Consider the following 17,954-nt stretch of genomic DNA (forward strand, 5'->3'; position numbering starts at 1 on the left):
AGCTCCCAGCTCCAGCTGGCAGGGCCTCAGCGCCCGCCCCGCGCCCTGCCGCAGGCACGGACGGGCCAGGCCCCGCTTGCTGCCCTCATGGCGGCACTCCTGGCCCCAGCGCTCTCCAGGGCCTTCTCCAGGGGCACCTTCCTGCGGCCATTGAGTCCCTGCCCGGGAGCCACCAGAGACCTGCAGAGGGGCTGTTGCCAAGGGCCTGCAGGCACAGCGCCGGGGCCAGCGGCTTCCCCCGACACAGGAAGGGCAGCCTTAGGCTGGAGATGGGCAAGGAATTCTGGCCGCAGAGGCTGCTTGGGCCTGGCCCACGCTGCCCACAGAAGCTGTGGCTGCCCCATCCCTGGCAGTGTTCCAGGCCAGCTTGGATGGGCCTTGGGGCAACGTGGCCTGGCGGAAGGTGTCCCTGCCCTTGGCAACAGGGCTGGAACAAGACCATTTCGAAGGGCCCTTCCAAGCCAAGCCATTCTGGGATTCTGTGATCAGAGGGGCTGGGGGCAGCTGGGCTCAATTTCTGTATAGAGCCATAGCAGCACTCTCCGTTTGATTTCAAGGAGTCTGTTCATGAGCCCAGGTTAACTGTGTGTGGCATCTACCACTAGTATAGGCCTGGCTGAGGTCAATAAAGTCTTGCACCCTCCAGATTTTGCAGAATTGCATTTTATTGAAACAAGAGGAAAGCAGTTTCCAGCTTGCTGCTCATAAATGCCCTAACTCTAGAGCATTAATATGGCTCACAACAGATAGCGAGACTAAATATGTCTTTACATGTGTATAAAAGTTATATCATATATATAATATATTATAGGCATGCAGCATATAATATATATTGTACAGATATATTCAAATAACATTTATAAAGCATGTATATATTCTAGGTATATAATATTTGTTTTAAACATCTCTATTTTATGGAAAACCTTCCAGACATAAACGTGCTAAGAGCAACAATATGTGTCACAACAGATAGTGACACTATATATGTACTCTACTCTTACTATTCACATAATTACACATTCAATTATTTAAAATTACTTTTTATCGTGATATCTTAAAAACATATTTTGCATATTTCATATTATTCATTTTAGTATAACATTTTGTATTATGGTCATTAACTTCTATATATAATTTATAAATATTATATCCTACAATAGGAATACAAAATATATCTGCCTATGAAATAAAAATCTAGATTCCTCTATATACAAAATTTCAGGTCAGCTCCAACACAGGTGGTCCAATACTGCTGTAAAGGTGTCCCTTCCAGGAGGAAGGAGAGGATCCATCCACTGACTGATCCTGGGCCAGCAGTGCTGATTTTTCTTCTTGGTCTTTCTTTCCCGTTTCTTTTTCCTTTTCCCTGTCCCACGTGCCCACTTCTTTCATGCTCCACATTCTGGTCCTTCTCAACGGCCAGGAAAAACTGCAAGTCGCAGGTGGGGTTTGTAGACTTTGGCCCGGCACCTGTTCTCTTCATGTGCTTTTCGATCACTGAGACAGTTCCTAGGCAAGCAGGGCTCAATGCAGTCTGGGGGCTGTGTTAGAAAATGAAAAGATGCAAGCAGGTAGAACAAACCCGCCCATGGCCCTGCACATGCTGAGGCGGCAGAGAGGCAGTGGGACCTTCACCACAGACTCTGCAGGCGTCCACTTCTCCTTAAAGCACCAAATGAGCACGGCAAGGTCGCTCTCTCCTGCCAGCTGCAAGCAGCACAAGCACAGCTCTGTGCTCATAGCCATGACTCCTCCCCTTCATTGGGTCAATCCTCACCCAGAAGGATTCTTTTGAACCACTTTTCTAGAATGTCGTACTCATAGAGCGCATGGCTGTGGGCATCCGGCTGCTGCTCGAGGCGAAGGAGGACATTGTATGGCTCAGCCCTTTGAACATCTGTAGGTAATTTGATGTCCTGAGGAAACCTCTGGTTGCCCACAATGAAGTGGTTGAGGCGTTTTGCTCGCACACATACGTACAGGCTGTTGATGATATCCAGCATTCGTTCCAGGAGGTCCCTCCTGCGCCACGCTGAGACGGTTTTGATATTGAGCAGGTGCATGACAATGGTCTTCATGGTGTAGGTGGAAAAGCCAAAGCCCAGCGGAAGACGGGTGAAGAACTGCAGGCATTTGAGGTGCAAGCTGTCAGGGGGGGCCTGCCTGGCAATGTGCTGGAAGAACTCAACCTCTGCCACAGCGTACGACTCGGGCCAGGTTGTGTTTGCTGTGTAGGCCTCTCTAGGCTGGCTGCACACAAAGACGGCTGAGTCACCTCTCCGCACCCCAAAGAGCATCTCAATCCTGAAGATTTCCTTGCCGTAGGTCACCTTGAGCTGGCAGGAGCGTGTGGAGGGCAGCAGTGTTAAATGCCAGTTGTGTGACTGAGGCAAAGCTGGCCAGACTGCTCTCACCAGCTGGTGGAACCAGCGGGCAGTTTTCTGCACGTCGAGGTAGGAGCCGGTGCACAGGGTGTCTAGGAGGCTGGGATCCTGATTGCTCCTCAGCTCCTCCTCGGGGTGGTGCAGGAAGCACAGCATGTCCTCAGCCTGCTGCTCCCTGCTGCAGGTGCACTCCAGCTGCACGCGGACACGGAAGTTCCTCACCTGCCTCTGCTCTTCACTCTCCAGCTCCAGATGGAAGCTGTGGCCTCGGGGAGGAGTCATGGGGATGAGCACGCTGTAGACAACATCCTGCTCACGGGGACTCCAGCCTTCAAAGGCACTGCCCACCCCGATGGCTCGTTGCAGGACTGGGTAGAAGCTGTTGGACAAGACATGCCCAAAGTAAATTGCATAATTATCCATGAGCTGAGTTGTCCACTCACAGCCTCTCTGCAGGTCCTGTACAGGCCACTGGATGCGCTCCATTATAACTTGTCCAACGTGATCGTCCAAATCATAATTTTCGTCTTGGACTTCATTTGCAACATCATTGTTGTTTTCTGCAATTACAGCCGCATTGACATCTTCATTTCCGACATTGTCTTCTTCATTTGCTCCAACGTTGCGCACTTCCTCTTCATTGGCACCACGGTTTTCTTCTTCATCCTCCTCTCTCCTCTGGCTGCTTTTCCACCCAATGGACCACAGGAGCAAGACAAGGGCCAGGAGCACAGCAACAGCTAAGAGCTGCAAGAGCTGCACCTGCTTCACCTGCTCCTGGGTGAGCTGTTCCACCTCCTGCTCCAACTGAAGCCTCTCCCATTCCAGGAGCTTGGCACGCGCTTCCATGCGCAGACGTGTTTCCTCATCCAAACCGTCAGCCACGGGCTGTGGGTACTGGATGAGGCTTTTCAACACCACGAAAAGGAATACCATGGGATCCATGGTCTGCAGGAGGAGAGAGAGAGAGAAGACTGTGAGTGGGATGGAAATGCAGAGAGCTACTGGCTGCAGGGGGGAGGAGAGGATCCTCAGGGAGCTGGGCGCAGGAAGGACAGGGCCCCACACAGACAGCATGCAGGCAGCAAGGCCTGTCGCACTGCCCCAGCAGCTCCAGCTCCAGCCCTGTGGCCTGCCCAAGCTTCTCCTAGGAGGGGCTGTCCCTGCAAGTAGGGAGAGAAGCCAGCCCCAGGTGCAGCTTTTCTGCCTCAGCCCTTGTTCCCAGCCCAGCCTCCCCGCCACGTGTGCACTCACCGCTTGCCAAGGCAACACAGGGCCAGCGTCACCTGCTGGGGCCTATTTTCAGCTGCCCCCATTGTGACACGTCCCCCGTGATGTCACACGTGTCACAGCATGTCACAATCCAGCCAACCCCACCCTTTTTCCCCTGAGCCAGCTCCTGGCTCAGGCACTCAGAGTGGCCCAGTTGTTCTGCTTAGGGCTGCCCTTGACTGAAGCTTTTCCAAACAACTGCCATTCTTGTCTCTTTTGCCATTATTTTCATCTGCCCTTCCTTGGCAAGCTCACTGATATCCCTGTTGGAAGGCAACCCGGAGGATCGTTGCGTCTAACCTGTGACTCCTCACTGGTTGAGCTACCCTTAAATCTGGAACTGAGTGTGGTTGAAAAAGTTGCTCACGATCCCACCATGCAGTTGCAAACCTAAAACTTCCTACGCCATTAATCAATCGAGTCCCCAAATATTCCATGCCTTTTCAACCTCTCCAAGGGAGGTGACTCAGCTATTTCCCAAGGCAGCCTGTTGCCATGCTTGATATTAGTTTTCTTGAAAGCACTTTTTCTAAGATCCAATCTAAATATCTGCATTTGATGCAACTTGAGGTCGTCATTTTCCTTGGTCTAATTTGTTGTATCCTCGAGTCACTGGACAAGTGGAATCCTCAGACCAGCCCCTCCTTAGCCTAAGGTTTTGTCAACAGCTCATATTTAAGAAATCTCTCTGGCCTGCAAGGTCTAAAGATCAAATCTATTTAAAAAACGAATTATTTCTTAAACAGCCAGGAGATAAGAGATAAACAATCTCCGTCAGAGTTGCGTACTACTCAGTATAAAACTAAAAGGAACTAGAAGTTGATTACAGCATAACAAACAATGCACAACATGAAGGTACCTATATTAAAGCTTGGCAAAGAAACAGCATTGATCAGGAGTCAAATGTTACACACCACAGCGTTGATAAGAATGAGGATTCCTTTCACTTAACCTCCACGGCAGTAATTGCAGAACACGTGTCCTTGTCCACAAGGGAAACCCCACCAATATCCAGAGAAATGTATAGAAAATTTCTGCTTTGTGCAACTTCGGTATGGCTTTTAGGAGCTCTAAAGTGAGGTGCCTGTCAGTCAGAAATCCAGCTTCTCTTTCCAGATCTCACTTCAACAGGAAGATGTTTACTGGCAGCTGGGAGATGCCAGCCCACTGTTAGCCCCACGGCGCCAAAAGAGCTCACTGCTAGACTGATGGTCCTGTTTGAATTACCTGAGCGGTTAACAAAGCAGGGATCAGCTCTTGAGCGGAATGAGATGCCCCTGCCACACCGGGGAGAATAAATCCACCCCCATCTGGCTACAACTTCCCTTCAAGGAGCTGTAGAGAACCAGAAGGTCCCCTCTGAGGCACTTTTTCTGTCTGCTAAAAACACCCCCACTATTGCAGCGGGCGGTGATCAGGGTGCCGTGACCTTCCCAAAGAAGCCTCTTAAAAAAGGCACCTGGCCGTCTGTGCACACGCCGGGTGATTTCAGCTCTTTTATGATCCAAGCGACGCAGAAGAAGAGATGGGGTCTTTGTGTGCAGTTCCAAGGGGGGCCTCTATTGAGCTTCTTCCTTGAAATGGTCCAGGGATGAAGAGCCACTCAGGACGGGGAAAGCAGGCATTTCTACAGGGATCTTGAGCGGTGGGACAGAACACTAGGGTCAACAGGATGAGGGCACAGGGGTGGAGCCAGGGGGAAGGGCCAATGGGATACAGTGGATCTGCATGTCACAACAAGGCCTGCTGGGAGAAGCCTTTTTCCGCACCCTGACAGCTGGTTCTGGCTTGAGGGCTTTTCCCTCCAGGGGAGTACAGTGGATTCTCTCCCTGTTGGCCCACCAGCCTCCAGACCCCACCTCCCTCAGCCTTTCTTCATCAGACTTGTGCTCTTATAGAAACATTTCTGATAACAAGGACTAGCATTTGTGGACATCAAAAGCCTTGAAACTACACGCTAACGGGCCCTTCTTAATTAGTTCCTTGAGCTTGCTCTCCCACAAGCCTGGGGAGTAGCTCCACAGACAGTTTTTTCCATAACACCTAAGATTGTTTACTCAAGCATTTCTTGATGCCTGTGGCCAAGACAGCAGCAATCAGCACTTCACCCACAAGAGCATCTCTGTGGACAAACAACAGGTCTAGGAGGGCACTTTTCCGAGTCGGCTCCCACAGTACCCATGGCAAAAAGCTATTTTCAATGTGGACTTCAGGCATTTTCTGGGCTTCTTCAGCTCTTCTCTCGGCTGTCTCTATTTGCAGCTGCCAAGTTGAGGTGCACCATGAGTATGACTTTGTGTGACTGATCAAGAGATTTCCTTTCATTGCCTATCGCATCATCCACCAGTGTCATCATGCTGGCTCCGTGATCCATTAGAGACTGGGTGGAGCTCACTGAAGGAATAGATCCTCTCAGAAAAGGGAGGGCAGGCAGTGTCCAAGTGGTCACGGCTCTCTCTCTCACAAGCCCCCTGGACAGGATCTCTTCAGCTACATCAGCTTTGTCACCATGAGAATTCTTTTACTCTAGAGGAAAGGTGTGGCAGCAATTCTCCCTGCCCATTGAGCAGTGCCTTCTCTGTGTCCTGCATTCTCAGATCTGTGTCAGCTTTTCCTCAGGGAGTGTCTAAGGATGCCTAGCTTGTCCACGCACACCCCAGTGAACACAAGGAGGAATATTAGCAATGCCTCTTGCATGGTCCCTGACCAGCTGGAGCTGCCAGCGAGAATTTCCGGGTCCATCGAAAAGGGTCACCCTGGCTGTGACAGTATGAGAGGAAAGGGGGATGAAAGTCATCTTTGTAGCCACTGTAGTGTGACAACCCATCCTTAAGGGGAAGGAAGCACCAATGATTTGTAAATGCTTGTGATGGAAAGGAATAAGAAAAGTCAGAGGGTCCACCAACAATCAGTAAAACCTTATTAACTGCCTACACACTGGGCTTGGGAATGGATATGGTAGTCCCTGGCCTACTATACAAGCACAAGTCAGTTAGGTTTGGATAAAGGGGTAGGATTAAAGGGAAGAGAGGAATTAAAGAGGGAGAGATGAATTAAAGAAAGAGTAAGAAAAAGACAAGGAAGGAAAGAGAGCGAAAAAGAGAGTTCCAGATCCCAGATTCACAGTGTGTGACATTTACCACTACTCCAGGCCTGGCTGAGATCAATAAAGTCTAGCACACACCAGATTCTGAAAAAATGCATTTTATTGAAAACAGAGCAAAGCAGTTTTCGGCTTTCAATTCATAAATGCACTAACTATAGCACATGAATTTGGGTTGCAAGAGATTGTGACACTACATATGGCTTGACATGAATATAAAAATTATATTATATATATAATATATTATATGCATCGGGTATATAGTATGTATTAAACAATTATATAAATATATACTGTATAGAGAATGTATATAGTCTATGCATGTTCTATGTTATAAATATATCTTTTTAACGAAAAACCTTCCAGACATAAATGTACAAAGAAATCTAATGTGTCACAACAGGTAGTGACACTAAACAGATATTCTACTGTTACTATTGAAATGTAATTACATATTCAACTCTTCAAATTTACTTTTAATCCTGCCATAATAACTAAATCTTTCATACCTTTGATATTATCCATATTAGTATATTGTTTTCTTTTATGTTATTTTACTAGTACATATAATTTCTAAAAATTATAGTATATAATAATTATACTCTATATATATATATATATATATAAATATGAAATAAACATCAAAGGTGTTCCTTCCGCGGACAAGGAGAGGCTTCATCCATTGACTCATCCCGGGCCAGCAGTGTTGATTTGTCCTCTTGGTCGATTTTGTCCTGTTTGTTTGTTCTTCTTTCGGTCCCACATTCCCACTTCTTCCATGCTCTAAATTTTGCCCCTTTTCAAAGGCCAGGAACAGCTCCATTTTGCAGGTCAGGTTGCATGACTTTGGCCCTGCATGTGCGGCATGTCTTCTATTCATGTGCTTTTTCAGCACTGGCAGAGTTCACACTATAAAAGGAGGTAGAAACCCCCTCCTGTAGCCCTTCACTTGCTAACATGGCAGGCCATGCTGTGGGACCTTCACCAGAGACTTTGCATGCATCCTCTTCTCCTTAAAGCACCAAATGAGCACTGCAAGGTGGCTCTCTCCTGCCAGTAGCGCGGCTGATGCCAGCAGCACAAGCACAGCTCTGTGCTCATAGCCACGACTCCTCCCCTTCATTCGGTAAATCCACACCACGAAGGATTCTTTTGAACCACTTTTCTAGAATGTCGTACTCATAGAGCGCATGGCTGTGGGCATCCGGCTGCTGCTCGAGGCGATGGAAGAGATTGTATGGCTCAGCCCTTTGAACATCAGCGGGTAACTTGATGTCCTGAGGAAACCTCTGGTTGCCCACAGTGAAGTGCTGGAGGCGTTTTTCTCTCAGACATAAGTGCAGGTGTTTGATGATATCCTGCAGTCGTTCCAGGAGGTTCCTCCTGCGCCACGCTGAGACAGGTGTGACACTGAGCAGGTGCATGACAATGGTCTTCATGGTGTAGGTGGAAAAGCCAAAGCCCAGCGGAAGACGGGTGAAGAACTGCAGGCATTTGAGGTGCAAGCTGTCTGGGGGGGCCTGCCTGGCAATGTGCTGGAAGAACTCAACCTCTGCCACAGCGTAAGACTCGGGCCAGGTTGTGTTTGCTGTGTAGGCCTCTCTAGGCTGGCTGCACACAAAGATGGCTGAGTCACCTCTCCGCACCCCAAAGAACAGCTCAATCCTGAAGCTTTTCTGCCCGTAGGTCACCTTGAATTGGCAGGAGCGTGTGGAGGGCATCACCGATAAATGCCAGTTGTGCGACTGAGGCAGAGCTGGCCAGATTGCTCTCACCAGCTGGTGGAACCAGCGGGCAGTTTTCTGCACATCGAGGTAGGAGCCGGTGCACAGGGTGTCTAGGAGGCTGGGATCCTGATTGCTCCTCAGCTCCTCCTCGGGGTGGTGCAGGAAGCACAGCATGTCCTCAGCCTGCTGCTCCCTGCTGCAGGTGCACTCCAGCTGCACGCGGACACGGAAGTTCCTCACCTGCCTCTGCTCTTCACTCTCCAGCTCCAGATGGAAGCTGTGGCCTCGGGGAGGAGTCATGGGGATGAGCACGCTGTAGACGACATCCTGCTCACGGGGACTCCAGCCTTCAAAGGCACTGCCCACCCCGATGGCTCGTTGCAGGACTGGGTAGAAGCTGTTGGACAAGACATGCCCAAAGTAAATTGTATAATTATCCATGAGCTGAGTTGTCCATTCACAGCCTCTCTGCAGGTCCTGTACAGGCCACTGGATGCGCTCCATTATAACTTGTCCAACGTGATCATCCGAATCATATTCCAGGGCTTCATTTGCAACATTACGGATGTTTTCTGCAATTGCAGCCGCATTGACATCTTCATTTCCGACATTGTCTTCTTCATTTGCCCCAATGTTGCCCACTTCCGCTTCATTGGCACCACGGTTTCCTTCTTCATCCTCCTCTCTCCTCTGGCTGCTTTTCCACCCAATGAACCACAGGACCAAGACAAGGGCCAGGAGCACAGCAACAGCTAGGAGCTGCAAGAGCTGCACCTGCTTCACCTGCTCCTGGGTGAGCTGTTCCACCTCCTGCTCCAACTGAAGCCTCTCCCATTCCAGGAGCTTGGCACGCGCTTCCATGCGCAGACGTGTTTCCTCATCCAAACCGTCAGCCACGGGCTGTGGGTACTGGATGAGGCTTTTCAACACCACGAAAAGGAATACCATGGGATCCATGGTCTGCAGGAGGAGGGAGAGAATGCCGTGAGTGGGATGGAAATGCAGAGAGCTACTGGCTGCTGGGGGGAGGACAGGATCCTCAGGGAGCTGGGCGCAGGAAGGACAGGGCCCCACACAGACAGCATGCAGGCAGCAAGGCCTGTCGCACTGCCCCAGCAGCTCCAGCTCCAGCCCTGTGGCCTGCCCAAGCTTCTCCTAGGAGGGGCTGTCCCTGCATGTAGGGGGAGAAGCCAGCCCCAGGTGCAGCTTTTCTGCCTCAGCCCTTGTTCCCAGCCCAGCCTCCCCGCCACGTGTGCACTCACCGCTTGCCAAGGCAACACAGGGCCAGCGTCACCTGCTGGGGCCTATTTTCAGCTGCCCCCATTGTGACACGTCCCCCATGATGTCACACGTGTCACAGCATGTCACAATCCAGCCAACCCCACCCTTTTTCCCCTGAGCCAGCTCCTGGCTCAGGCACTCAGAGTGGCCCAGGTGTTCTGCTTAGGGCTGCCCTTGACTGAAGCTTTTCCAAACAACTGCCATTCTTGTCTCTTTTGCCATTATTTTCATCTGCCCTTCCTTGGCAAGCTCACTGATATCCCTGTTGGAAGGCAACCCGGAGGATCGTTGCGTCTAACCTGTGACTCCTCACTGGTTGAGCTACCCTTAAATCTGGAACTGAGTGTGGTTGAAAAAGTCGCTCACGATCCCACCATGCAGTTGCAAACCTAAAACTTCCTACGCCATTAATCAATCGAGTCCCCAAATATTCCATGCCTTTTCAACCTCTCCAAGGGAGGTGACTCAGCTATTTCCCAAGGCAGCCTGTTGCCATGCTTGATATTAGTTTTCTTGAAAGCACTTTTTCTAAGATCCAATCTAAATATCTGCATTTGATGCAACTTGAGGTCGTCATTTTCCTTGGTCTAATTTGTTGTTTCCTCGAGTCACTGGACAAGTGGAATCCTCAGACCAGCCCCTCCTTAGCCTAAGGTTTTGTCAACAGCTCATATTTAAGAAATCTCTCTGGCCTGCAAGGTCTAAAGATCAAATCTATTTAAAAAACGAATTATTTCTTAAACAGCCAGGAGATAAGAGATAAACAATCTCCGTCAGAGTTGCGTACTACTCAGTATAAAACTAAAAGGAACTAGAAGTTGATTACAGCATAACAAACAATGCACAACATGAAGGTACCTATATTAAAGCTTGGCAAAGAAACAGCATTGATCAGGAGTCAAATGTTACACACCACAGCGTTGATAAGAATGAGGATTCCTTTCACTTAACCTCCACGGCACTAATTGCAGAACACGTGTCCTTGTCCACAAGGGAAACCCCACCCATATCCAGAGAAATGTATAGAAAATTTCTGCTTTGTGCAACTTCGGTATGGCTTTTAGGAGCTCTAAAGTGAGGTGCCTGTCAGTCAGAAATCCAGCTTCTCTTTCCAGATCTCACTTCAACAGGAAGATGTTTACTGGCAGCTGGGAGATGCCAGCCCACTGTTAGCCCCACGGCGCCAAAAGAGCTCACTGCTAGACTGATGGTCCTGTTTGAATTACCTGAGCGGTTAACAAAGCAGGGATCAGCTCTTGAGCGGAATGAGATGCCCCTGCCACACCGGGGAGAATAAATCCACCCCCATCTGGCTACAACTTCCCTTCAAGGAGCTGTAGAGAACCAGAAGGTCCCCTCTGAGGCACTTTTTCTGTCTGCTAAAAACACCCCCACTATTGCAGCGGGCGGTGTTCAGGGTGCCGTGACCTTCCCAAAGAAGCCTCTTAAAAAAGGCACCTGGCCGTCTGTGCACACGCCGGGTGATTTCAGCTCTTTTATGATCCAAGCGACGCAGAAGAAGAGATGGGGTCTTTGTGTGCAGTTCCAAGGGGGGCCTCTATTGAGCTTCTTCCTTGAAATGGTCCAGGGATGAAGAGCCACTCAGGACGGGGAAAGCAGGCATTTCTACAGGGATCTTGAGCGGTGGGACAGAACACTAGGGTCAACAGGATGAGGGCACAGGGGTGGAGCCAGGGGGAAGGGCCAATGGGATACAGTGGATCTGCATGTCACAACAAGGCCTGCTGGGAGAAGCCTTTTTCCGCACCCTGACAGCTGGTTCTGGCTTGAGGGCTTTTCCCTCCAGGGGAGTACAGTGGATTCTCTCCCTGTTGGCCCACCAGCCTCCAGACCCCACCTCCCTCAGCCTTTCTTCATCAGACTTGTGCTCTTATAGAAACATTTCTGATAACAAGGACTAGCATTTGTGGACATCAAAAGCCTTGAAACTACACGCTAACGGGCCCTTCTTAATTAGTTCCTTGAGCTTGCTCTCCCACAAGCCTGGGGAGTAGCTCCACAGACAGTTTTTTCCATAACACCTAAGATTGTTTACTCAAGCATTTCTTGATGCCTGTGGCCAAGACAGCAGCAATCAGCACTTCACCCACAAGAGCATCTCTGTAGACAAACAACAGGTCTAGGAGGGCACTTTTCCGAGTCGGCTCCCACAGTACCCATGGCAAAAAGCTATTTTCAATGTGGACTTCAGGCATTTTCTGGGCTTCTTCAGCTCTTCTCTCGGCTGTCTCTATTTGCAGCTGCCAAGTTGAGGTGCACCATGAGTATGACTTTGTGTGACTGATCAAGAGATTTCCTTTCATTGCCTATCGCATCATCCACCAGTGTCATCATGCTGGCTCCGTGATCCATTAGAGACTGGGTGGAGCTCACCGAGGTAATAGATCCTCTCAGAAAAGGGAGGGCAGGCAGTGTCCAAGTGGTCACGGCTCTCTCTCTCACAAGCCCCCTGGCCAGGATCTCTTCAGCTACATCAGCTTTGTCACCATGAGAATTCTTTTACTCTAGAGGAAAGGTGTGGCAGCAATTCTCCCTGCCCATTGAGCAGTGCCTTCTCTGTGTCCTGCATTCTCAGATCTGTGTCAGCTTTTCCTCAGGGAGTGTCTAAGGATGCCTAGCTTGTCCACGCACACCCCAGTGAACACAAGGAGGAATATTAGCAATGCCTCTTGCATGGTCCCTGACCAGCTGGAGCTGCCAGCGAGAATTTCCGGGTCCATCGAAAAGGGTCACCCTGGCTGTGACAGTATGAGAGGAAAGGGGGATGAAAGTCATCTTTGTAGCCACTGTAGTGTGACGACCCATCCTTAAGGGGAAGGAAGCACCAGTGATTTGTAAATGCTTGTGATGGAAAGGAATAAGAAAAGTCAGAGGGTCCACCAACAATCAGTAAAACCTTATTAACTGCCTACACACTGGGCTTGGGAATGGATATGGTAGTCCCTGGCCTACTATACAAGCACAAGTCAGTTAGGTTTGGATAAAGGGGTAGGATTAAAGGGAAGAGAGGAATTAAAGAGGGAGAGACGAATTAAAGAAAGAAAGAAAAAGACAAGGAAGGAAAGAGAGCGAAAAAGAGAGTTCCAGATCCCAGATTCACAGTGTGTGACATTTACCACTACTCCAGGCCTGGCTGAGATCAATAAAGTCTAGCATACACCAGATTCTGAAAAAATGCATTTTATTGAAAACAGAGCAAAGCAGTTTTCGGCTTTCAATTCATAAATGCACTAACTATAGCGCATGAATTTGGGTTGCAAGAGATTGCGACACTACATATGGCTTGACATGAATATAAAAATTATATTATATCTATAATATATTATATGCATCGGGTATATAGTATGTATTAAACAATTATATAAATATATACTGTATAGAGAATGTATATAGTCTATGCATGTTCTATGTTATAAATATATCTTTTTAACGAAAAAACCTTCCAGACATAAATGTACAAAGAAATCTAATGTGTCACAACAGGTAGTGACACTAAACAGATATTCTACTGTTACTATTGAAATGTAATTACATATTCAACTCTTCAAATTTACTTTTAATCCTGCCATAATAACTAAATCTTTCATACCTTTGATATTATCCATATTAGTATATTGTTTTCTTTTATGTTATTTTACTAGTACATATAATTTCTAAAAATTATAGTATATAATAATAATACTATATATATATATATATATATAAAAATATGAAATAAACATCAAAGGTGTTCCTTCCGCGGACAAGGAGAGGCTTCATCCATTGACTCATCCCGGGCCAGCAGTGTTGATTTGTCCTCTTGGTCGATTTTGTCCTGTTTGTTTGTTCTTCTTTCGGTCCCACATTCCCACTTCTTCCATGCTCTAAATTTTGCCCCTTTTCAAAGGCCAGGAACAACTCCATTTTGCAGGTCAGGTTGCATGACTTTGGCCCTGCATGTGCGCCATGTCTTCTATTCATGTGCTTTTTCAGCACTGGCAGAGTTCACACTATAAAAGGAGGTAGAAACCCCTTCCTGTAGCCCTTCACTCGCTGACATGGCAGGCCATGCTGTGGGACCTTCACCAGAGACTTTGCATGCATCCTCTTCTCCTTAAAGCACCAAATGAGGACTGCAAGGTGGCTCTCTCCTGCCAGTAGTGCGGCTGATGCCAGCAGCACAAGCACAGCTCTGTGCTCATAGCCACGACTCCTCCCCTTCATTCGGTAAATCCACACCACGAAGGATTCTTTTGAACCACTTTTCTAGAATGTCGTACTCATAGAGCGCATGGCTGTGGGCATCCGGCTGCTGCTCGAGGCGATGGAAGAGATTGTATGGCTCAGCCCTTTGAACATCAGCGGGTAACTTGATGTCCTGAGGAAACCTCTGGTTGCCCACAATGAAGTGGTTGAGGCGTTTTTCTCTCAGACATAAGTGCAGGTGTTTGATGATATCCTGCAGTCGTTCCAGGAGGTTCCTCCTGCGCCACGCTGAGACGGGTGTGACACTGAGCAGGTGCATGACAATGGTCTTCATGGTGTAGGTGGAAAAGCCAAAGCCCAGCGGAAGACGGGTGAAGAACTGCAGGCATTTGAGGTGCAAGCTGTCAGGGGGGGCCTGCCTGGCAATGTGCTGGAAGAACTCAACCTCTGCCACAGCGTAAGACTCGGGCCAGGTTGTGTTTGCTGTGTAGGCCTCTCTAGGCTGGCTGCACACAAAGATGGCTGAGTCACCTCTCCGCACCCCAAAGAACAGCTCAATCCTGAAGCTTTTCTGCCCGTAGGTCACCTTGAATTGGCAGGAGCGTGTGGAGGGCATCACCGATAAATGCCAGTTGTGCGACTGAGGCAGAGCTGGCCAGATTGCTCTCACCAGCTGGTGGAACCAGCGGGCAGTTTTCTGCACATCGAGGTAGGAGCCGGTGCACAGGGTGTCTAGGAGGCTGGGATCCTGATTGCTCCTCAGCTCCTCCTCGGGGTGGTGCAGGAAGCACAGCATGTCCTCAGCCTGCTGCTCCCTGCTGCAGGTGCACTCCAGCTGCACGCGGACACGGAAGTTCCTCACGTGCCTCTGCTCTTCACTCTCCAGCTCCAGATGGAAGCTGTGGCCTCGGGGAGGAGTCATGGGGATGAGCACGCTGTAGACAACATCCTGCTCACGGGGACTCCAGCCTTCAAAGGCACTGCCCACCCCGATGGCTCGTTGCAGGACTGGGTAGAAGCTGTTGGACAAGACATGCCCAAAGTAAATTGCATAATTATCCATGAGCTGAGTTGTCCATTCACAGCCTCTCTGCAGGTCCTGTACAGGCCACTGGATGCGCTCCATTATAACTTGTCCAACGTGATCATCCGAATCATATTCCAGGGCTTCATTTGCAACATTACGGATGTTTTCTGCAATTACAGCCGCATTGACATCTTCATTTCCGACATTGTCTTCTTCATTTGCCCCAATGTTGCCCACTTCCGCTTCATTGGCACCACGGTTTCCTTCTTCATCCTCCTCTCTCCTCTGGCTGCTTTTCCACCCAATGAACCACAGGACCAAGACAAGGGCCAGGAGCACAGCAACAGCTAGGAGCTGCAAGAGCTGCACCTGCTTCACCTGCTCCTGGGTGAGCTGTTCCACCTCCTGCTCCAACTGAAGCCTCTCCCATTCCAGGAGCTTGGCACGCGCTTCCATGCGCAGACGTGTTTCCTCATCCAAACCGTCAGCCACGGGCTGTGGGTACTGGATGAGGCTTTTCAACACCACGAAAAGGAATACCATGGGATCCATGGTCTGCAGGAGGAGGGAGAGAATGCCGTGAGTGGGATGGAAATGCAGAGAGCTACTGGCTGCTGGGGGGAGGAGAGGATCCTCAGGGAGCTGGGCGCAGGAAGGACAGGGCCCCACACAGACAGCATGCAGGCAGCAAGGCCTGTCGCACTGCCCCAGCAGCTCCAGCTCCAGCCCTGTGGCCTGCCCAAGCTTCTCCTAGGAGGGGCTGTCCCTGCATGTAGGGGGAGAAGCCAGCCCCAGGTGCAGCTTTTCTGCCTCAGCCCTTGTTCCCAGCCCAGCCTCCCCGCCACGTGTGCACTCACCGCTTGCCAAGGCAACACAGGGCCAGCGTCACCTGCTGGGGCCTATTTTCAGCTGCCCCCATTGTGACACGTCCCCCATGATGTCACACGTGTCACAGCATGTCACAATCCAGCCAACCCCACCCTTTTTCCCCTGAGCCAGCTCCTGGCTCAGGCACTCAGAGTGGCCCAGGTGTTCTGCTTAGGGCTGCCCTTGACTGAAGCTTTTCCAAACAACTGCCATTCTTGTCTCTTTTGCCATTATTTTCATCTGCCCTTCCTTGGCAAGCTCACTGATATCCCTGTTGGAGGGCAACCCGGAGGATCATTGCGTCTAACCTGTGACTCCTCACTGGTTGAGCTACCCTTAAATCTGGAACTGAGTGTGGTTGAAAAAGTCGCTCACGATCCCACCATGCAGTTGCAAACCTAAAACTTCCTACGCCATTAATCAATCGAGTCCCCAAATATTCCATGCCTTTTCAACCTCTCCAAGGGAGGTGACTCAGCTATTTCCCAAGGCAGCCTGTTGCCATGCTTGATATTAGTTTTCTTGAAAGCACTTTTTCTAAGATCCAATCTAAATATCTGCATTTGATGCAACTTGAGGTCGTCATTTTCCTTGGTCTAATTTGTTGTATCCTCGAGTCACTGGACAAGTGGAATCCTCAGACCAGCCCCTCCTTAGCCTAAGGTTTTGTCAACAGCTCATATTTAAGAAATCTCTCTGGCCTGCAAGGTCTAAAGATCAAATCTATTTAAAAAACGAATTATTTCTTAAACAGCCAGGAGATAAGAGATAAACAATCTCCGTCAGAGTTGCGTACTACTCAGTATAAAACTAAAAGGAACTAGAAGTTGATTACAGCATAACAAACAATGCACAACATGAAGGTACCTATATTAAAGCTTGGCAAAGAAACAGCATTGATCAGGAGTCAAATATTACACACCACAGCGTTGATAAGAATGAGGATTCCTTTCACTTAACCTCCACGGCAGTAATTGCAGAACACGTGTCCTTGTCCACAAGGGAAACCCCACCCATATCCAGAGAAATGTATGGAAAATTTCTGCTTTGTGCAACTTCGGTATGGCTTTTAGGAGCTCTAAAGTGAGGTGCCTGTCAGTCAGAAATCCAGCTTCTCTTTCCAGATCTCACTTCAACAGGAAGATGTTTACTGGCAGCTGGGAGATGCCAGCCCACTGTTAGCCCCACGGCGCCAAAAGAGCTCACTGCTAGACTGATGGTCCTGTTTGAATTACCTGAGCGGTTAACAAAGCAGGGATCAGCTCTTGAGCGGAATGAGATGCCCCTGCCACACCGGGGAGAATAAATCCACCCCCATCTGGCTACAACCTCCCTTCAGGGAGCTGTAGAGAACCAGAAGGTCCCCTCTGAGGCACTTTTTCTGTCTGCTAAAAACACCCCCACTATTGCAGCGGGCGGTGTTCAGGGTGCCGTGACCTTCCCAAAGAAGCCTCTTAAAAAAGGCACCTGGCCGTCTGTGCACACGCCGGGTGATTTCAGCTCTTTTATGATCCAAGCGACGCAGAAGAAGAGATGGGGTCTTTGTGTGCAGTTCCAAGGGGGGCCTCTATTGAGCTTCTTCCTTGAAATGGTCCAGGGATGAAGAGCCACTCAGGCAGGGAAAGCAGGCATTTCTACAGGGATCTTGAGCGGTGGGACAGAACACTAGGGGCAACAGGATGAGGGCACAGGGGTGGAGCCAGGGGGAAGGGCCAATGGGATACAGTGGATCTGCATGTCACAACAAGGCCTGCTGGGAGAAGCCTTTTTCCGCACCCTGACAGCTGGTTCTGGCTTGAGGGGTTTTCCCTCCAGGGGAGTACAGTGGATTCTCTCCCTGTTGGCCCACCAGCCTCCAGACCCCACCTCCCTCAGCCCTTCTTCATCAGACTTGTGCTCTTATAGAAACATTTCTGATAACAAGGACTAGCATTTGTGGACATCAAAAGCCTTGAAACTACACGCTAACGGGCCCTTCTTAATTAGTTCCTTGAGCTTGCTCTCCCACAAGCCTGGGGAGTAGCTCCACAGACAGTTTTTTCCATAACACCTAAGATTGTTTACTCAAGCATTTCTTGATGCCTGTG

General features: G+C 49.4%; 3 protein-coding genes across 3 annotated transcripts; all 3 read right to left on the reverse strand.

Annotated features, from left to right (window-relative positions):
• Positions 1-1,397: 1,397 nt before the first annotated feature.
• Positions 1,398-3,657, reverse strand: LOC135302037 (inositol 1,4,5-trisphosphate receptor-interacting protein-like 1). Its single transcript, XM_064422600.1, has 2 exons — positions 3,639-3,657; positions 1,398-3,332 (listed from the first exon to the last, which is right to left on the reverse strand). The coding sequence occupies exon 2, from the start codon at positions 3,327-3,329 to the stop codon at positions 1,767-1,769; it is 1,563 nt and encodes a 520-aa protein (XP_064278670.1). The 5' UTR covers positions 3,330-3,332; positions 3,639-3,657; the 3' UTR covers positions 1,398-1,766.
• A 3,187-nt stretch (positions 3,658-6,844) lies between these two features.
• LOC135302501 (inositol 1,4,5-trisphosphate receptor-interacting protein-like 1) lies at positions 6,845-9,758 on the reverse strand. The gene is made up of 2 exons (XM_064422989.1): positions 9,749-9,758; positions 6,845-9,446 (listed from the first exon to the last, which is right to left on the reverse strand). The coding sequence occupies exon 2, from the start codon at positions 9,441-9,443 to the stop codon at positions 7,857-7,859; it is 1,587 nt and encodes a 528-aa protein (XP_064279059.1). The 5' UTR covers positions 9,444-9,446; positions 9,749-9,758; the 3' UTR covers positions 6,845-7,856.
• A 3,194-nt stretch (positions 9,759-12,952) lies between these two features.
• Positions 12,953-15,612, reverse strand: LOC135302039 (inositol 1,4,5-trisphosphate receptor-interacting protein-like 1). Its single transcript, XM_064422601.1, has one exon. The coding sequence runs from the start codon at positions 15,550-15,552 to the stop codon at positions 13,966-13,968; it is 1,587 nt and encodes a 528-aa protein (XP_064278671.1). The 5' UTR covers positions 15,553-15,612; the 3' UTR covers positions 12,953-13,965.
• Between the last annotated feature and the right edge of the window lie 2,342 nt (positions 15,613-17,954).

Source organism: Passer domesticus, chromosome 6 (assembly GCF_036417665.1).
Source record: "Passer domesticus isolate bPasDom1 chromosome 6, bPasDom1.hap1, whole genome shotgun sequence".
Classification (NCBI taxonomy): domain Eukaryota; kingdom Metazoa; phylum Chordata; class Aves; order Passeriformes; family Passeridae; genus Passer; species Passer domesticus.

Excerpts from the sequence above, each read along its gene's own strand:
- LOC135302037 (XM_064422600.1), bottom strand. The coding sequence starts at position 3,329 with ATGGATCCCATGGTATTCCTTTTCGTGGTGTTGAAAAGCCTCATCCAG.
- LOC135302039 (XM_064422601.1), bottom strand. The coding sequence starts at position 15,552 with ATGGATCCCATGGTATTCCTTTTCGTGGTGTTGAAAAGCCTCATCCAG.
- LOC135302501 (XM_064422989.1), bottom strand. The coding sequence starts at position 9,443 with ATGGATCCCATGGTATTCCTTTTCGTGGTGTTGAAAAGCCTCATCCAG.